General features: G+C 44.3%; 1 protein-coding gene across 2 annotated transcripts in view; it reads right to left on the bottom strand.

Annotated features, from left to right (window-relative positions):
• LOC308280388 (bile salt export pump-like) overlaps positions 1-18,683 on the bottom strand; it is a 48,330-nt gene that overhangs the window by 13,727 nt on the left and 15,920 nt on the right. For both annotated transcript variants that reach the window (XM_080720651.1, XM_080720652.1), the window contains exons 15-25: positions 16,994-17,197; positions 15,967-16,137; positions 15,108-15,309; positions 14,873-14,942; positions 13,394-13,514; positions 11,811-11,981; positions 9,708-9,812; positions 8,471-8,632; positions 5,738-5,941; positions 3,776-4,017; positions 1,639-1,795 (exon numbers count right to left, since the gene is read on the bottom strand). In XM_080720651.1, coding sequence (XP_080576777.1) covers positions 1,639-1,795; positions 3,776-4,017; positions 5,738-5,941; positions 8,471-8,632; positions 9,708-9,812; positions 11,811-11,981; positions 13,394-13,514; positions 14,873-14,942; positions 15,108-15,309; positions 15,967-16,137; positions 16,994-17,197 — 1,809 coding nt within the window. The remainder of the gene's footprint in view (positions 1-1,638; positions 1,796-3,775; positions 4,018-5,737; positions 5,942-8,470; positions 8,633-9,707; positions 9,813-11,810; positions 11,982-13,393; positions 13,515-14,872; positions 14,943-15,107; positions 15,310-15,966; positions 16,138-16,993; positions 17,198-18,683) is intronic.

Genomic DNA, 18,683 nt, shown 5'->3' on the forward strand with positions numbered 1-18,683 from the left:
ACTTTTTGCTCCTTTTCCTACATATTTTCTTCAAATGTCACAAAAATCGGTACACATGATCCACACACACACACACACACACACACACACACACACACACACACACACACACACACACACACACACACACACACACACACACACACACACACACACACACACACACACACACACACACACACAGCTCCACTTCACACGGGTGTGATTTTTACTATGGTGAAAGAAATGCAAATGCCCTCTTTCCATGCCATACCTGAAGGCAGCATTCAAGAGAATTGCCTTGTCCAAACTCTCCTGAATCTTATGCTGAAAGAATTGCCCTCACGGTGAAGAAATCCATGCCGTACGCCACATCTCCAGTATTGCATTTTTATGCTTAAGTTTAGTGTGGTATCAAGTACTGAAAATAGTCGACCTCAAAGCTTGGATGTCTGCTATTTTCAATATTTTCACCAAAAGGCCCTTTTAGAAATGTCAGCCCCTGCCTCTCTAACATCCTCTGCATGTCCTTGCACACAAAAATCCAGAAAACAAACAGTCTAACATCGCAAGGCCTCCCTGTCTGATCTTTAAATACCGTTCGGTCGTAAAAGTTAGCCTACTTTAATGGGCAGTTTGTGAGCAAAGCTGCACAGAACCTTTCGTGACTTCCACTTTGACTTTCACTTCACCAGACAACCAACTTCCAGCCAACTGCAGCCATATATAGCCTTCATTTATGGCTATATGTGGTTCTCTTTCATCGTGTCGTGCACTTAGTGAGTGTGTCAGACAGTGAGTCTTGGAGGATTTGTCTGGATACGTGGGCTTTTTGAGACATAGGTAACCTCCTCCATCCTTTCATCTGGTTACCCATACTTGTGCAACTTCCTGCTACTCAGATTCTGTGCTGGGGTGACTTCCGGCCCAGATATATAATGCTAATGGTTTCTGCCCAGAAGTTCTTTGTTTCCGCCCCCCTAGTGGCGAAACAAAGAACTACTGGGAACTCAGATTAGAGGAGACAGACGCAGATATACTGTAAAGAGTAGACAAACCCTATGTTAGACAGTCTATCTGCGTGCTGTAGATTAGTTCCCATTATGTGTTATAGCACCATCTGCTGTTCACTAAAATAAAGACTCAGGGACTGGGTACAGATGGTCTGTGGTGATGTTGGTGGCATATACTGTACTGTAGCCTGTAGGTAGAAATGTTGGCATAAATGTACAGTACATGCATGCAAACATCCATACAAACATAAATACCTGCATGCATGTTATGTATGCATGCATGCATGACAATACATGCATACAAGTATGCATGTATTGTATACATTTTAGCCTAATTGTGAATTTTACTGTAACTTTAAGGTTCCATTTTGTTACATTTGTACACTCAATGTTCAATTATCTCTGAGAATTTACCAGGGGTGGGGGTGGGGGTGAATGACCGCAAGGAAAATTCGTTTTTTCTGCAATTGACTATGCCGGGTGTCACTCAGACGAGCACACGAGGCAGCAATTATAGGGCCAAAGGACACTTTGACATGCTCTAATGACGGTAATCCACGTATGATGGTGAAATTACCGTGATTGCGAGGCCTGGTGCGCGCAGGTGACGCACAAAAACCACATTCATAGACGATGACAGTCATACCCATTTGTCTCCCTCGTTGCTATAGACACTGATCTTGGGCACGCGGTCGAGCAGCGTGAAGAAGCGCGCGGCTGATATCTTGGCCTTGGCGTAGTCGGGCGTGTAGGAGGAGGCTCTGCCCAGGGCAGTGCCACTGGTCACTATGGCAGAGATGACCCTGTACACCACAACAACAACAACCACGCAGTATAGGTCAGCACAATGCACCAGCGGTGGGAAAAGTAATAACAAAATTACTGCTGTAATGTAGACCAGGAGTCTTCAACGTTTTCAGGCCAAGGACCCCTTAGTTGAGAGAGAGATGAAGCAGGGACCCCCACAACCTGTTCATACTGTAGATTCCATATAGTTTCATTGTTTGACAGCACAGTCATCAGTGTATTTTCGATTCATGTCAATTCGTGTTTTCAGATATTTAATCGCTTGAACCGTCAATACTTAATAAACTTGACCTTTCACTCTGTACTTGGTCTGCTCTTTTCCCCCTCTACACCAAAAATAGCCGATCTACAAGCTTCACAACGCCTCGCGCTGCGAGGCGTTGTGAGCTTGGAGATCTGCTATTGTTGGCTAAAGTTCTCCGAATATGGACACTAGGGTTCAAGTGGTTAATATAAAAAAGGAGAAAAAAAAGTTTCTATCACTCAAAGATTTGGAGGACCCCCTGTAGTAACTCTGAGGACCCCCTAGGGGTCCCGGACCCTCTGTTGAAGACCCCTGATGTAGACACTCTGTAAAAGTACGGAAAAAGTACTCATTATGCAGAATGTCCCATTTCACAAGTATACATGAAATGTATACAAATCTTTTGAAAATAGCAGATCTACAAGCTCACAATGCGTCGCATCGCCAATATGCACTATTAAATAACAACGAGAACATTGTTAGATGTAAGGTAAGTTGATGAATAACACGTCCCAAGATGAAACAAGTATTCAAACTAAGCATTTACGAAAGCTAACATGTCCTGTAAGAGTGACTGTTTTAAGCTGTGGTGGAACAGCACAGATTTGATGCTAAAATAGCACAACATAAACATACTGTATGTTACTAGCAAAAGGATACATTACATGTACATTCATATACTTACAGTACCAATTAAACTGAAAATAGTACAATCTTTCTGCAAAGGCTATAAACTCTGTGAACTCAAAACTGTACAGTCCTTTTAATGAGTAAATGGACTTGGTTACTTTCCACCACTGTGTTTAAGCAGCAGGACTTAAAGAGGAGACATTATCTGCAGGGTTTCTACTCCTAAGCTTTGCTTATGCTCTATCTCAATTATGCAACGGACTCCCCGCTCTCATTAAAATGGAAAAATAAAGAGTAGTAGCTTTTTATGCCTTTGCCAATACTAAAACATATATAATATTCCCTTCACCACACACACGCGCGCGCGCACACACACACACACACACACACACACACACACACACACACACACACACACACACACACACACACACACACACACACACACACACACACACACACACACACACACACACACACACACACACACACACACACACACACACACACACGTCAAAACAGCCTGCCAAGTAAAATAAATAAATAAATAAAAACAGGACTGAAAGCGATGTGGCCAGTCAGCAGACTGATGCAATAAAAATAAAAATCAGACAGCTCAGTCAGTCTATTAATCAGCCCAACGGGCAGCTGTCAGTCATTCAGTTACATTACACTCAGAAAACGTCCATCAAACATTCGGTCAGACAGTCAGTCAGTCAGTCAGTCAGTCAAAAAGAAATGTTGTCCACCACCAGTGTTGTAGAGTGTACTCAAGTACTGTACTTAAGGACAACTTTGTTTTTTTTACAACAAGGGTTCATATGGTTCATGCGATGCGACGCATTGTGAGCTTGTAGGTCTGCTATTTTCAAAAGATTTTTATGCACTTTGAACTTGTAAAATGGTACATTATGCACAATGAGTACTTTCTAGTTTTGGTACTTTAAGTGCATTTTGAAACCAATACTTTTGTACTTTTACACAAGTACATTTTTAATTCCTGACTTTTACTTGTAACAGTGTATTTCTTCATTGCAGTATTGATACTTTTGTTACAAAACATGCGAGTACTTTTTCCACCACTGTCCAGAAGTCTTCTCACCTGAAGACCATGCTGAAGTGAAGGCCCTCCTGTCGCACCAGGTACCCTCCGAACCTGTAGGAGGCGGAGTTGGCCAGGAAGATGACGCACTGGGCGAAGCCGTAGCAGGCTCCGTACACGTGGGCCTTCTGGATGGCGGCGCGGTAAGGGTCGTCCAGCTGGCTGTTGTACATCTCCACAAAGCTCTTCTCTTTGCCCAGGCCGGCGATGGTCCTGATGTTGCTCAGGGCCTCCCCCGATATCTGAATGACAAAACACACCTGGATTGAGTCTGTGGTTTTTCTCTCTCTGACTGGAAGAGTCACCCCCATAGACATAGCAGCCCGCTGGCCTGCTGGTCCAGGCGCATACCACAAGGGCTTTGTGTAGCCTGGCGGCGGCGTCGCTTCGATTCCCGGTCCGGACGACCTTTGCCGCGTGTCACTCCCTGTCTCCCCTCTCTCCCCATTTCCTGTCAGCCTACTATCCTATCATATAAAGACATAATAAGCCCCAAAAACAAATCTTAAAAAAATAAAAAGTAGACGCCTCCTTCGGCTCTGGGGCATATGCATCGGAGGACCAAGGGAATCCGTGTGCATCACTTCCACATGCGTCACACATACGGAAGTTGCTAGGCCAATCAGAGGCAGGTGGGGGCGAGTCTTTACGTACGCAGCCTGTAAGAACAGCTGAGCCGCGCAGACGCGCAACATCAGGAAATGGATGGATTGATTGATTGAAGTCCCGGAAAAGACGCGCTGTGATTGGCCAGTAGTCGCTTAACTAGCAGCAGTCCCTTAGTTTTTCCAGGAAGTCCGGACTACAATTTTTGCACATCACTCCAATGAACTGCAGAGGCGAATGAGGCATCTAGTTTTTTATATCTGTGGTCACCCCCACCTCTCATCAGGAAATCAAATCCCTATAACTAAATCAAAGACAACGGCCACCACCGACACGGTGACAAGCTCTAAATTAACACTTGTCAAAGTTTAATTTAAAGTGCCTTGAAATTTTCACTGAAAGCTGATGAAAATATGTTAGCCTACAGGCAGAGCAGATTGTACAAGAAATTTGGATGCACACACACACACACACACACGCACGCACGCACGCACGCACGTGCACACGCACACACATACCCTCTATAAGAGGCTACTACTTTTAGAGCAAGACCGTAAAAAGAAGAAAAGAAAATGTCTAGGGAAAGTAGTGTTTAAAGATTGCGATTCAAACACTATCCTTATCGTTTACGCCATCTCTCACTCTCATCTATTGTTGACGACAGCTCATTCTGCCCCCGAGACGTCGGACAGCTTTGTTGTGACCTTTCAGTCAGTATCCAGATATTCTGGACCTGCTATCTGCAAATCAAACAGGAGGCAGATAATCAGTAACCGGAGACAAAAGGCAGTCTGGTCTGAGTCACGCCAGCTTCCACTGAACTGGAAATGTCAAATGCCAAATTGAGTGAATAGCTTTCAAACCCTCTTGGATGTGTGCATGGACGTGTGCATGCATACTTCGAAAGAATTTTGGTGCATAATGTCTGTGTTCTCCGCGATAAACGGTGTGTCCGCACACAAGGACACGACTCGAGTGCATACGCATTCTATCTATACATGCAGCAAATGGATCTGTCTGTGTGCACCATCAGGGTGTCACAAGAGGGGGGGGGGGGGGAGTGGGACTGAGTTACCAGGGCCCAAGGTGGAGGGGCCTTATACTTTAGCTATTGAAAAATAGCAGATATACAAGCTCACAGCACAGCACCGAGTGACGCACTGTTTTCACGATTTTTCAAAAATAGCAGATCTACAAGCTCGCAGCGCGGCACTCGGTGCCGCGCTGTGAGCTTGTATATCTGCTATTTTTCAATAGTTAAAGCACAAAATGTGAGTGAATCCTTGTACCCAGGGCCCAGAATTTGGTGCGACACCCCTGTGCAACCATCGCCCCCACACTCAGTTCTTCGCTCACCCTGCCTGCGGCCTCCATCGCCTGCTTGTCCTGCTTTGCGAAGCCCGTCAGCATCTTGGCCTGGAAGCCTCCCGACAGGGCGATGAACGGCAGGAAGCACATGATGACCATGGTCAGCTTCCAGCTGAAGTAGAAGGAGATGATGACGGCCACGCCGATGTTGGTCAGGGAGTTGACGATCATGCCGATCTGCGAGCCTGTGGCCTGGGTGAAACGAGAGTGAAGAAGAAGAGGACAAGGGTGGGAGGGGGTAGTTATTTTCTCAGTCAATGTACGATGTCCGGGACCCCTAGGGGTCCTTAGCCTAGTAAACAACCAACTTCCGTAATCCAGGAGGATTAAACAAATGAAATAATGGTTTCCGGAAGAGGGCGGTTTACGAGGCTAGGGGATCCTCAGAGTTATTACAGGGGATCCTCCAAACATTTATGTATTTTTCTCCTCAAAGAGGTTTGGTGTAGAGGGGAAAAAGAGGAGGTCAAGGTCAAGTTTATTAATTATTGACGGTTCAAGTGGTTAAATATCTGAAAACACAAATTTACATGAACTCAAAATACACTGATGATTGTGCTGTCAAACCATGGAATCTATGAACAGGTTGTGGGGGTCCCTGCTTCGTCTCTCTCTCAACTAAGGGGTCCTTGGCCTGAAAACGTTGAAGACCCCTGATGTAAAGCCTTATGTGGAGTCCTGGACCACCGAATACTTATATTTCGACCACTATTAAAAAGGGTTAGCGCAAATTCTTGAAATCACGTAAATAAATTTAGATTTTTGAAAATGTGCAGCATGGTTAATTACATCCCAAAAAATTGGGATCGGCTGCAAATATTTTGCAGATATCCAAAAAGCTAAAAAATTGCATATAATTCAGCCAAACCGATATCGATGAGGCTCTAAATTATGCTTTGTGTTAGACCTACAGTATAACCATTCCTCTCTGCAGTTAAAATAATATACGGTGGTATTCCACCACTTTGGTAATCATTTTAGAGAATTGGAGCCCCGCTCTGCTGTGTCTTATGATGGCGTAGACTAGAGAAATGTGATTACAGTGCACAGCATTATGTGATTGCTCACTTTGATGAGATGAATGTTAATAAACGGGCATCTGGGGACAGTAAAGCGATAATGAAGACGAAATCATCCTCACGTTTCTTTTTGTACCCGAGATGGAAGAGCTGATATCCTTAAAGAGCTCCGTTGTGACTAACAGGATAATTTAATAGTATAATGTGTTCATAATGGGTTATTTCCATGTAAGCGTATTCAGTATAATCCCACTGAGATCAAAGATCCCTATTTACGGCAGAGACCCAGCTCGACAACAGAAAGACGACTGAAGTAAATGACGTGGTTTTGCCTGAAGTGTGTAGTTGCACAAGAAATAAGAACATAATGCCTCCAGACAACATCCAGTTCAAGATATAGAGGGAAGTCACCATTAGTAAACATAGCAGTCATTGGATCCAAAAACTTTGCACACAGATATGTGCCTGAATCCATGGACAGCACTACACTGTAATACCCGAAATACATAGTTTTTCTTTGGGGGGTAGTTACTCTCTTTGAAGAAATATTCCTAAAAGGGTTTAGACAGAAAACACATTACACGTTGCCCTTTGATGTTGGAGGTTAGAGCGTAAGCCCAGTCCTATCGCTGTTCCACAGTTTCCCAGTGGGAACTGATCTCTCTCCTTTTAAAACATAATCACATTACAGTTAAATGCGCCAGTGTGGATTTTAAACACAACATAAATATGCTTTATTGCACGCACGCACGCACACACACACACACACACACACACACACACACACACACACACACACACACACACACACACACACACACACACACACACACACACACACACACACACACACACACACACACACACACACACACAGACGCAGACACATGCACACATAAGCTCCCAACGTTTGTTTATTTATACTTTTGAAAACTTGTGAGATGGGACATTCTGCATAATGAGTACTTTCTACTTTTGGTACTTTAAGTACATTTTAATGCTAATACTTTACTCAATTCTAAAAAAGTCTATTTTGAATTCCCAGACATACTTGTAGCAAGAGTATTTTTAAATTGCAGTATTGATACTTTTACTAAAAAAATAATTAGTACATTTTCCACCTCTGACACTGACACACACACACACACACACACACACACACACACACACACACACACACACACACACACACACACACACACACACACACACACACACACACACACACACACACACACACACACACACACACACACACACACACACACACACACACCCATTTTCAATGTGAGTGACCATAGTGGTCACTCACGTTGGTTGTCTTTTAGAGTATATTTCTGAATCATGTCTATAATTATGTATCACTGAAATTCGCGCCAGCTCACCAGGTGGGGCTAATAATTACCAGTGTTGAATTTGTATATAAATGATTTCCTGTTTCCGATTTATACTGAAGAAGACCGTAACAGGTCGAAACGTCTATTTTTGCTGCTTGTCAATAAAAAGAAAGTTTGGGAGTGACCAGAAAGTGAATGCGAGCTACCTTCTTTGTTCCTAGTATTACTGCGTTGGCAGTTTTAGCTCGGTGCCGAAGATGAGGATGTGCGTTATTTTTTCTTTGAACACAGTGGTAAACCACTCTTCCACACCATGCAGATAGATGTACACGGTTCCCCCCACCACCACCACCACCACCACTCACCCCCTGGACCTGCGAGGCGTCGGTGGCCAGCCGGGTGGTGAGCGCTCCGGGGCTGTTCCTGTGGTCGTCGAACCAGCCCACCTCCTGGCCCAGCATGGCGTGGAAGCCCAGCCGCCGCAGCCGCCGCGTCAGCAGCTCCCCGGATTTGGAGAAGGCGTAGCCCTGCGGGCACAAACAGGGGCGTCACAAGGGGAAGGGGGGAAGGGAAGTGGGACTGAGTTACTAGGGCCCAAGGTGGGGCAGGGGGAGCCTTAATTATTTTATACTTTAGCGATTGAAAAATAGCAGATATACAAGCTCACAGCGTGGCACCGAGTGCCACGCTGTGAGCTTGTAGATCTGCTATTTTTAAAAAGTCGTGAAAATGTGTCCATATTTTTGAATATATTTTTTATGCGAACATTTGTAACTCAAATTTTGCTTCTGGGGGGGGGGGGGGGGGGTCCCTGGAACTAAATATTTTGAGATGGGAAACAGGTTTTTCAAAAAACCTTAGAAGGATTTAAAATATTCAAAGACTTTGAATACACAATAAAGAGGCAAACATTCTGAAAATAGCCGATCTACAAGCTCCCAACGCCTTGCAGTGCGAGGCGCTGTGAGCTTTTAGTTTGGCTATTTTCACAATATTTATCTGTGGAACCGAGTCAAACTAAATGTAATGCCCACAATTCCTAGTGCTTGTCAGGGTGGGGGTTCCCGAAATGATTATTTTGAGGGGTCGCGGCTTTTGGGAAAAGTTTGGGAACCCTTGATCTACAGTATGTTGTTATTGCTGCAAGAAGAGAAACCGCACACCGTCTTTGAAGCTCCCTTGAAAACGTTATTTTGCACAGTGCAACATTTCTTCGACCTGCAAGGTCTTCATCGGGTAAAATTAGTCATAGTACCTGACAAAGACCTTGTAGGACAAAGCGTGTACTACTCCGCCTAATAAAGTTGTCAAAGATAGTGTGCGGATTCTCTTCTTTCAGCATTTTCGTGGCCTTGTTATCTAGTGTCCGTCTAGACTGTTTGTACTGCATGTATTATTCCCATGATCGTGATCAAAGTATTCACCAGTGATAATCAATATAGTACCACATCATGGACAAACACAAGTTGATTTCCTCGCACAAAGGAAGATCTGTTGGCTTTGTAGTTGACAGAGAAGCACAGAACAAGGGGACAGTGATCTACCTGAAGGTCTGTTGTTTGTGTTGTTGATATTGAATAATAGAACAAGGGGACAATATACCTGCAACATCTGGGTGAAAAACGAGGTCAGTCCAACAAAGACGAAGAACAGACAAATGCTGTCAATCTCCCTCCGCTGGGTCACTGGGTCCGATATGGAGAATGTCTAAACGCATGCACGCACACAAACACGAGCGAGCGCGCACACACACACACACACACACACACACACACACACACACACACACACACACACACACACACACACACACACACACACACACACACACACACACACACACACACACACACACACACACACACACACACACACACACACACACACAAGCAAACAAACCTGAAAAAACTTTTTTTTTCAGGTTTTTGCATAATGATGATTATCATCTAAATTCTAAGAATATCATTAAATTGTACCTTGTAATGTTGCAATGGCTTGTCACACATGACCTTTTTTAACTAGAACTTTTTTACATCATAGTAAAGACGTGGCTGTTCGCTGTTGTTAGTTTTCAAAACATACATGCTTTGATAGCTTGTATCAGTGATAGCTTGTGCTTGTAGTCAGTTGCATAACAAGAAAGACTGTGACCGAAAGGTTAAGGCACATCATTTGAAGATTGTGAGGTTGCGGGATTAAGTCTGGTTTCTGCTCGTAGCATGCTTGTTTTGAAAGGTAACATCCAAAAGAATATCTGAGTGTGTGTTCTGCTACTGTAGCCAGTGGCAGTTCAAGCTTCACTCAAAGTTTTGAGCGGTAACTCCTGCAAGAAACTCCGAAAAGCTCACACTGTGAGGTTGTGGCAAGAGACACTCAACATATGGCGCACTGGTCCAGTAGCATGCACTTTGAGGCTGTGTGTGTGTGTGTGTGTGTGTGTGTGTGTGTGTGTGTGTGTGTGTGTGTGTGTGTGTGTGTGTGTGTGTGTGTGTGTGTGTGTGTGTGTGCGCGCGCGCGTGCGTGCGTGCGTGCGTGTGTGCGTGCGTGCGTGCGCGTGTGCGTGTGCGTGTGCGTGTGTCAAGGGTTCAAAGCTGCTTTGTAGATGTATTGGTTGTAGGTGTATGAGCATTGTAACATGCTGGCTGGCCATGTTTTGGATGGTATCCATAGCAATATGTGACATTGTAACCCCAATGAAGTATACTGTGAACACGGGGCCTTACAGTATGACATTGCAATGCAATTGTACATCTTTTGTTGTCACAGTCTGTTAAAATAAGCCGTATTAAATGGTATAGGTATTCAGTTCAACCCTACTTTTTGGGATTACAGAGTAGGGCTAGGTTAGGTTTCAACTCATATTTTATGACTTTATTCACGGTATAGTTCGGCATATTTAAGTAACATAATTATTAGATCAATAAAGTGCACCTTTGTTGTACAGTATTTGCAGGCGTCTATGTAATTACAATCTCTCGAGACGAGTCAATGATGGCTACGCCAAAAAGGGACAAGCGGGCGGTCCCTTTTCGCGATGGCTTGCCAGAATGATGTAATTATAATTACGTTTATTGCTGCCTTTCTGAGCTCTTTTATTAAATATACTTGAATTTCACTGGGACTAACCCTGTTTAAATAATAACAACAATAATCTTAATGAAAAAAAATATATATAAAAAGCAGTGTAATTAACACATCGGACGCCCACGTGGTTAACGTGTCTTAATTTGCTGGTGCCCATGGCAACGCGTCATTTTACCTACCGGCGAGAGTACTGGCGAGAAAAGTAATCCGAGTAAATGTAATCCGAATATGTCCTGTTTATTTCGCGAAAATCTTTTCTTTCAGTCAGGACCGTTTTTTATCATTTCTAAGCCACAGTGTTTGTGTTACGGCAGGTAGAAGAGGCTGCCGTTTTGAAATGAAAGTGATTTAAAAGCTAGATTAGGAGAAAACAGCATTTTTGTGCAGCCGCTAAACAGGAAGTCAACGAGACACACAGCACGTCCGGGTGACGTAATTGCGCGCTGCATGTTGGGAAATGGAGTTTGTTTCATCACCGCGGTAGCCAAGTGCAGTTGCTATAGTACAGTATAGTTTACTGTACAACGCGTCAAACGCGTCGTGGGCCTCCAGCGACATCAAAGAAATTGACTTGTAGACACCACGTGGGCATCCGATGTGTTAATATCTATTTTGTCTTACCGCCAGGATCTGGGAGAAGAGGAGGGAGTAGACAGGATTGACTCCTCCATTGACCGCGGCCCCCAGGGATCCAAACAGCATGTAGGGCCACTCTGGAGTGTTGTACTTCAATATCCTGGTGATCGGAGCCGGCTCAACGCGTTCCTCTTCCTCTTCCGCTGGAACGGCATTCTGGGAGATCACCAGACGCGCACGAACGCACGCACATACGCGTAGTGTACACGCGCATACGTGCACACGTGCACACACACACACACACACACACACACACACACACACACACACACACACACACACACACACACACACACACACACACACACACACACACACACACACACACACACACACACACACACACACACACACACACACACACGCACACACACACGCACACACACAATCCATATTGCAAATGCAGAATGCTCACACAGAAGCTCAAATACCTATACACCTATAGACATAGAAAGGTAGCCCCAGCGGGATCTAGGTAGGCCAATCAGAGGCAGGTGGGGGTGGGTCTTTTCGTAGTCTCGCGTGGCCAGACTGTTGCCTAATGCGATTTGCAAATGCTCCCGGCATACAGTCTGGGGCACGGAAATAGAAACGATGAGTGCGAGATAAAGTGGATGTGACGCAACCGCTCCCTTGGTGCAGTAGCAATAACATGACCTATTGGAAGCGCCTATGTCTCCTTTCATTATTTTTTGGGGAGTTATTTCGTCTTTCTCTGGTGTTGTTGGTGTTACTTCCATGATGTTTTCAAATGTTTTCTTAAACTATACACTCATAACAAGAATATGCTGCTCGAATGACTCTGTCTGTGCAAGTGTGCTTCTGTTATGTTTCCAGTGGGACTACAGTTCAGTGCAGCAGCGGCAACTTCCGATACTCGCCGTTCGGGAGCTGCCGTTCCAGACTCTATATAGCATTCGGAGATTATGGAATAGTTGTCTGGCTACGCGAGACAGGTACTTAAGGCACGTTTATGTGTATCCCCGTCTCTGAATATAACGGTAGCTCGATCCCTACTCGGGACAGATTCAGCCTCTCTGTTCGGTCCTCTGTGTCCGCCACTGATTCAACAGAGGGACAAGGTCACACAGCTGCCTACTGGCATACAAATGTCTCTGATGTGCTGACTGAATGAGCTCTAACCATGCTAACCGCTGAATATAACATCCCAATTCCTCAATTATTAATATGCAGTGGGACAATTCGGCCATCACACTACGACAGTACGTACGTATACTGTAACACACACACACACACACATACTCGTTCTCACTTTCGAGGGTTTTCCCTCATCTTTCTATTCTTGTGAGGAGAACACGTTTTTCTAGGAAAATGTCAAACACACACGTGTCACGTGTTGAACAAGGGCCTCCCTCCACAGTGTGTGACCGCTAGGTTGTTGACCCTCTTAAATACACACACACACACATGCACGCATGTACACACGGGCAAATGCGCTGACACATAAACATGGACAGCAAAATATATCAGTTAAGGAAAAGTTGCATGCTGGCACTCACATACAGTATGTGAGGAAACACACACACACACACACGTATAGCACAGACCTTGGTTTTATCGGCTTGTGAAACAGAGTAGGCCCTGGGGCCTAGCTCTCCAGCCATGGGGGCTGTAGAATCAGGAATGAGGTTCGACAGCTGAGAACGGGACCTCTGACGGATAGAAGCCCTGCAAAACACGCACACGCACGCACGCACGCACGCGCAAGAGTCTATTAAAACAAAATAATAGTCATTTCTGCCACAAGATTGAAGCTACTACATTTTCTCACAGCGGCTGGTGAGAGAAGCAGTTGGAGTTATAGATGTGTTAAAGCAGTGGTTCTCAACCTTTTCAGGCCGCAATCTCCAAAATAATCATATTTGAACTGGGGACCCTGATGTGCACTAAGAGTGGAGGCATTATATTTTGTATAACACAGTTCTATTGTGAAAATAGCAGATCTACATGCTGACAACATGAGCATTGTGAGCATGTAGATTGTTTATTTTCACACTTTCTGCCTTTGACAATATTTGACAATTTGGCCAACGTTTAATTTGTCATTTTAGAGGTATTAAAAAGTCCTTAAATTGTCACTTTATGAGATGGTAAATGGTGCATTTATATAGCGCTTTTATCCAAAGCGCTTTACAATGTGCATTACATTCACCCATTCACACACACATTCATACACCGGTGGTGGCGGTGGAAACCATGCAAGGCACCAACCAGCTCACCGGGAGCAACTTGGGGTTCAGTGTCTTGCCCAAGGACACTTCGACATGTAGACAGGAGAAGCTGGGATTTGAACCGCCGACCATTGGCCAACCCACTCTACCTCCTGAGCTACAGCCGCCCCATACTGACATGTGCAGATACCCTAGTCTATACACTTAAACCTTATGGTGGTTTGTTTACTGTTGAGTGAGAAAACAATGTTGCACATTAAGCTAATCATCTGGGGACCCCCCAAAATGATTTTGCGACCCGCAGGTTGAGAACCACTGTGTTAACTCTCAAATACCTGGAACGCGCCCGAGTCGCATTAGATTTTAACCACTTTAACCATTATTGTATGCTTTAACCTTAGAAAAATAGCAGATATACAAGCTCACAGCGCGGCACCGAGTGCCGCGCTGCGAGCTTGTAGATCTGCTATTTTTGAAAAATCGTGAAAATGTGTGCAAGTCTATGAATATCTTTGACCCGATCTTTGACCCGACTTCTAAATCCTTCCTCTAAATCAGTGGTTCTCAAACCTTTTCATGTCAAGGACCCCCAAAATTACAGGTATTTAGCCACAGACCCCCATCTCAAAATATGTTGCTCCAGGGACCCCCCAGAAGCAAATATTTGATTTACAAATGTTTGCTTTTAAATAGATATATTCAAAGACTTGCATAGAAAAATCATGATTTTTCAAAAATAGCAGATCTACAAGCTCGCAGCGCGGCACTCGGTGCCGCGCTGTGAGCTTGTATATCTGCTATTTTTCAACAGTTAAAGCGGTCAATAATTCTAGGCCTAAATGGGCCTAAAAGTACCTCAAACTGGCCCGGTAGCTCCCTGCTCGGGACAGATTCAGCCTCTCCGTTCGGTCCTCGGTGTCTGCCACTGATTCAACAGAGGGACAAGGTCACACATGCTGCCTGGCATACAAACGTATATGTCTATGTATTCACTTTCACTGCACATGAAATATGCTATTCGACTCAAAGCCCAACTTGACAGGAGACTGCCTGCCTGCTCCCCGAAACTGCTGCTCAATGTTCAGCTCACTTTCTCTGGCTTTCTCGTTGAGGGCCTTGTCTCCTTGACTCTGGAGCGTGACCAGGGTGAAGTACACGCCCTTTCTCTCCAGCAGTTCGTCATGCTTGCCCCGCTCCACCGCTCGCCCGTGCTCGTAGCCCACGATCACGTCGGCGTTCTTGATGGTGGAGAGCCGGTGGGCGATGGAGATAGTAGTGCGACCCAAGCGAACCTGTACAAATAATATGTAATATTTCTTTGCATAAGCGTCAATCATTTCCATGTTAAAAATGTTCTGATATTTTACCAAAAATAGTGGAAATAGACATTTTTCATATCTTCCCTGTGAACCTTTTGTTTACGAAGCCTAAAAGCTAAACAGAAATGCAATCTTTATTCGTGTTCAGTGGTAGAAACGCAACTTGATAAAAATTATTTGAGAGACAATTCATCGTCAAGTAATAACGTTGTAATCGTGACAGCCCTAGGTCTGTGTATGACATTTTACAAGATGATTGTCACTCAAATAATTGTGATTAACGATTTAATTGTGTTTTTCTCGTCGTTACACATGGCAGATATGACACATAAACTAAATGTACATAGAAATGACTGACATATTTGACAACTTTATACTTAAAAAAGAACATTGATAGTGGAAAAAGCCGATCTACAAGCTCACAACGCGTCGCGATGCGACGCGTTGTGAGCTTGTAGATCTGCTATTTCCACAAATTTTGAAAATGTTTGAAAATATATTAACATTTTTCAACATGGAAACGATTATGATGATTATGACAATTATGATGAAACAATTGCGATTATTTCAAATAATTGCGATTTGACGATTATGCAATAATATCGTGACAGCCCATGGTGTGAGACATACTTTATCCAGGGCCTCCTGGACCACCGCCTCGCTCTCGTTGTCCAGGGCGGAGGTGGCCATGTCCAGCAGCAGGATGCGGGGGTTCCTGACCAGCGCACGGGCAATGGCAATGCGCTGCTTCTGGCCGCCACTCATCTGACCACCCCCCTCCCCCACCAGCGTGTCAAATTTCTGAAAACGATATCATAAGGCGAGGCGAGAGAGATGTTACGGATGCTAAACTGTGCATACTGTAGTAGAGGGACAGACACAGACACAGACATACATGCTGTACATGCACACCTCCATCCATGCATCCCTCTGTATGCACGTACGTATACTATTATGTACAAACAGTGGACACATACCTGTACCTCGTATACAAACACATACGTGCATACAACTTAACACTATCTATCTCTATCTATCTCTCTCTGTCTCTCTGTCTGTCTGTCTGGCTGTCTGTCTATCTATGTGATAGACACAGCTACAGTACTATGCATACAGGTACATATATGTTATTCCTTGTCCAGTCAACAGCTGTGTATTATTCTAATAACAAATCTCACCTAGTGTGAAGTGAGCGGTGCTATTTATGAGTTAATTTCATTAAGTGTCACGTGAAGCTTGGCCAATGTGACCCTGGGCGTACAACAAACTTTGAGCGCTCAAAAACTGTACAAACACGAGGGCCTCATGACATGTTAATGCAATAAGTTACATTATACATTGTTTAAGTCCATGCAAGGTTTGGAAGGAAGCCTATACTATGGCCAGACCACTGGGGGATATTTTGGGTGAAAGCCCAGTTGAATTTGAGTGCTCCTGCGCTGACCATCCCCTGACAGAAAAAAAGGTTTGGCCGTTATAGTAGTAAGATAAAGATGTGACGTCTTGCAGACGTCATGCTATACAGATGTTTGCCAATGCAGACATTTTGGGGTGTTGGGGCAAGAGAAAATGTTTCTGTAACCCCAAAACCCCAACAAAAAAGCCTCATGATGAGGCTTCTGTACACGTTCTCACAGAAGCCTCATCCCTGCCTTACCTGTGGCAGGTCCATGATGAAGTTGTAGGCGTTGGCCTCCTTGGCAGCTTTGATGATGTCATCTAAGGAGACGTTAGGACGGCCGTAGCGGATGTTCTCAGCGATGGTGGTGGCAAAGAGCACAGGCTCCTGTTCCACGATACCGATGAGCGATCGCAGCCATTGGATGTTCAGCCCCCGGATGTCATGGCCGTCCAGGGTCACCTGAGACGCAAATAAATAATACATTATTATTGCTTCAATGCATTTTCCATTGATTTGAATGTCTAGTGTAGCTGTAAATAGTCCTTGGAAAAAAAAGATTGATTTACAAATAACTTGTGCAATGAATGGTGTAATAATCTTTGACCAATATTGACTCAATTATTGAGCAAATTTTCATTTTAATGACTTTTGTACCATTTTGAAATTGTACCATTTTGTAGTAGGGATGTCCCGATTCGATGACGTGATCGGAGATCAGGGCTGATCACGTGATTTTCAAAAGAACGGAATCGGGAAAAAAAAGATCAGGGTTCAGGCTTAATTTTGATCCAATATTGCATTAAGTGAAAAAAAAAAAGCTATATCGATATTGGATAGAATGGATACCGTCATTTAAAAACAAAAATGAACTGTAAGGGACAACTTGTTTTCATTTTTTTGCGGCGCTCCTTGAACAGGAGATATATCTCCAACATCTGGATAGGGGAAAAAACGTGGGTTCAAAGCTGGGTTCAAACCTGAAGCTATTTCTTCTATTCTAGTCGCTTCTATCGCTGCACTTTGGTCGCGCAGGTCCGCTTTAGTAAAAAAATCATGTCCCGTTGGAATCAAGGCGAAACACCCGAAAAAAAGGAAGTCCCAACACCAAACACCAAAAACATGTCCGTGTCTCCGGACAACATTAACGCTGATTGTATGTCAGGACGCGATGGGTGGAGTGGGGGTGAAGCGAAGGTCGCTTCAGGTGGATTTTTTCAAGTGGGGCGAAGATACGAGGCGACTGTTCGCGCCACCCCGTTCGGATCGTTCGCGCTGCGCCACGCTCGGTCGCGCGTCGTCTCGTCTTTGCATTCACTCTGTATGTAATCGCGCCGCTCGAACCATCCAGGTTTGAACCCAGCTTAACCCTTTTTGTACACTTTTATTTTAGAAAAAAATCTTCCTCCAAGTATATAATCATAATACCTGATGATCATGTTGCAGGCTGGAAAAATCACTGCAACCTGTCTTTAAACTCTTGTCTGTAACCTGTTTTTTTTTGTGGACACGCTGTTGGTGTGTCTTCAGATGAGTTAACTGAGTGAAATTCTTGCCACACAGTTTACAGTGGAAAGGTTTTTCTCCAGTGTGGACACGCTGATGTGTCTTTAGTTGAGTTAACTGACTGAAACTCTTGCCACATTGTTCGCAATGAAAAGGTTTTTCTCCTGTGTGGAGATGCAGATGTTTCTTCAGATTACCCAAGTCACTGAAATCCTTGTCACATAGTTTACAGTGGAAAGGTTTTTCTCCTGTGTGGACACGCTGGTGTAGCTTCAGATGGGTTTGCTGATTGAAACCTTTGTCGCACTGTTTACAGTAGTAAGGTTTTTCTCCAGTGTGGATACGTTGGTGTGTCTTTATAAGAGATAACAGACTGAAATTCTTGTCACACTGATTACAGTGGTAAGGTTTCTCTCCTGTGTGGACACGCTGGTGTAGCTTC

The sequence above is a fragment of the Nannobrachium achirus genome (genome assembly GCF_963921795.1).
Source record: "Nannobrachium achirus genome assembly, chromosome: 24".
NCBI classification, from domain to species: Eukaryota; Metazoa; Chordata; class Actinopteri; order Myctophiformes; family Myctophidae; genus Nannobrachium; species Nannobrachium achirus.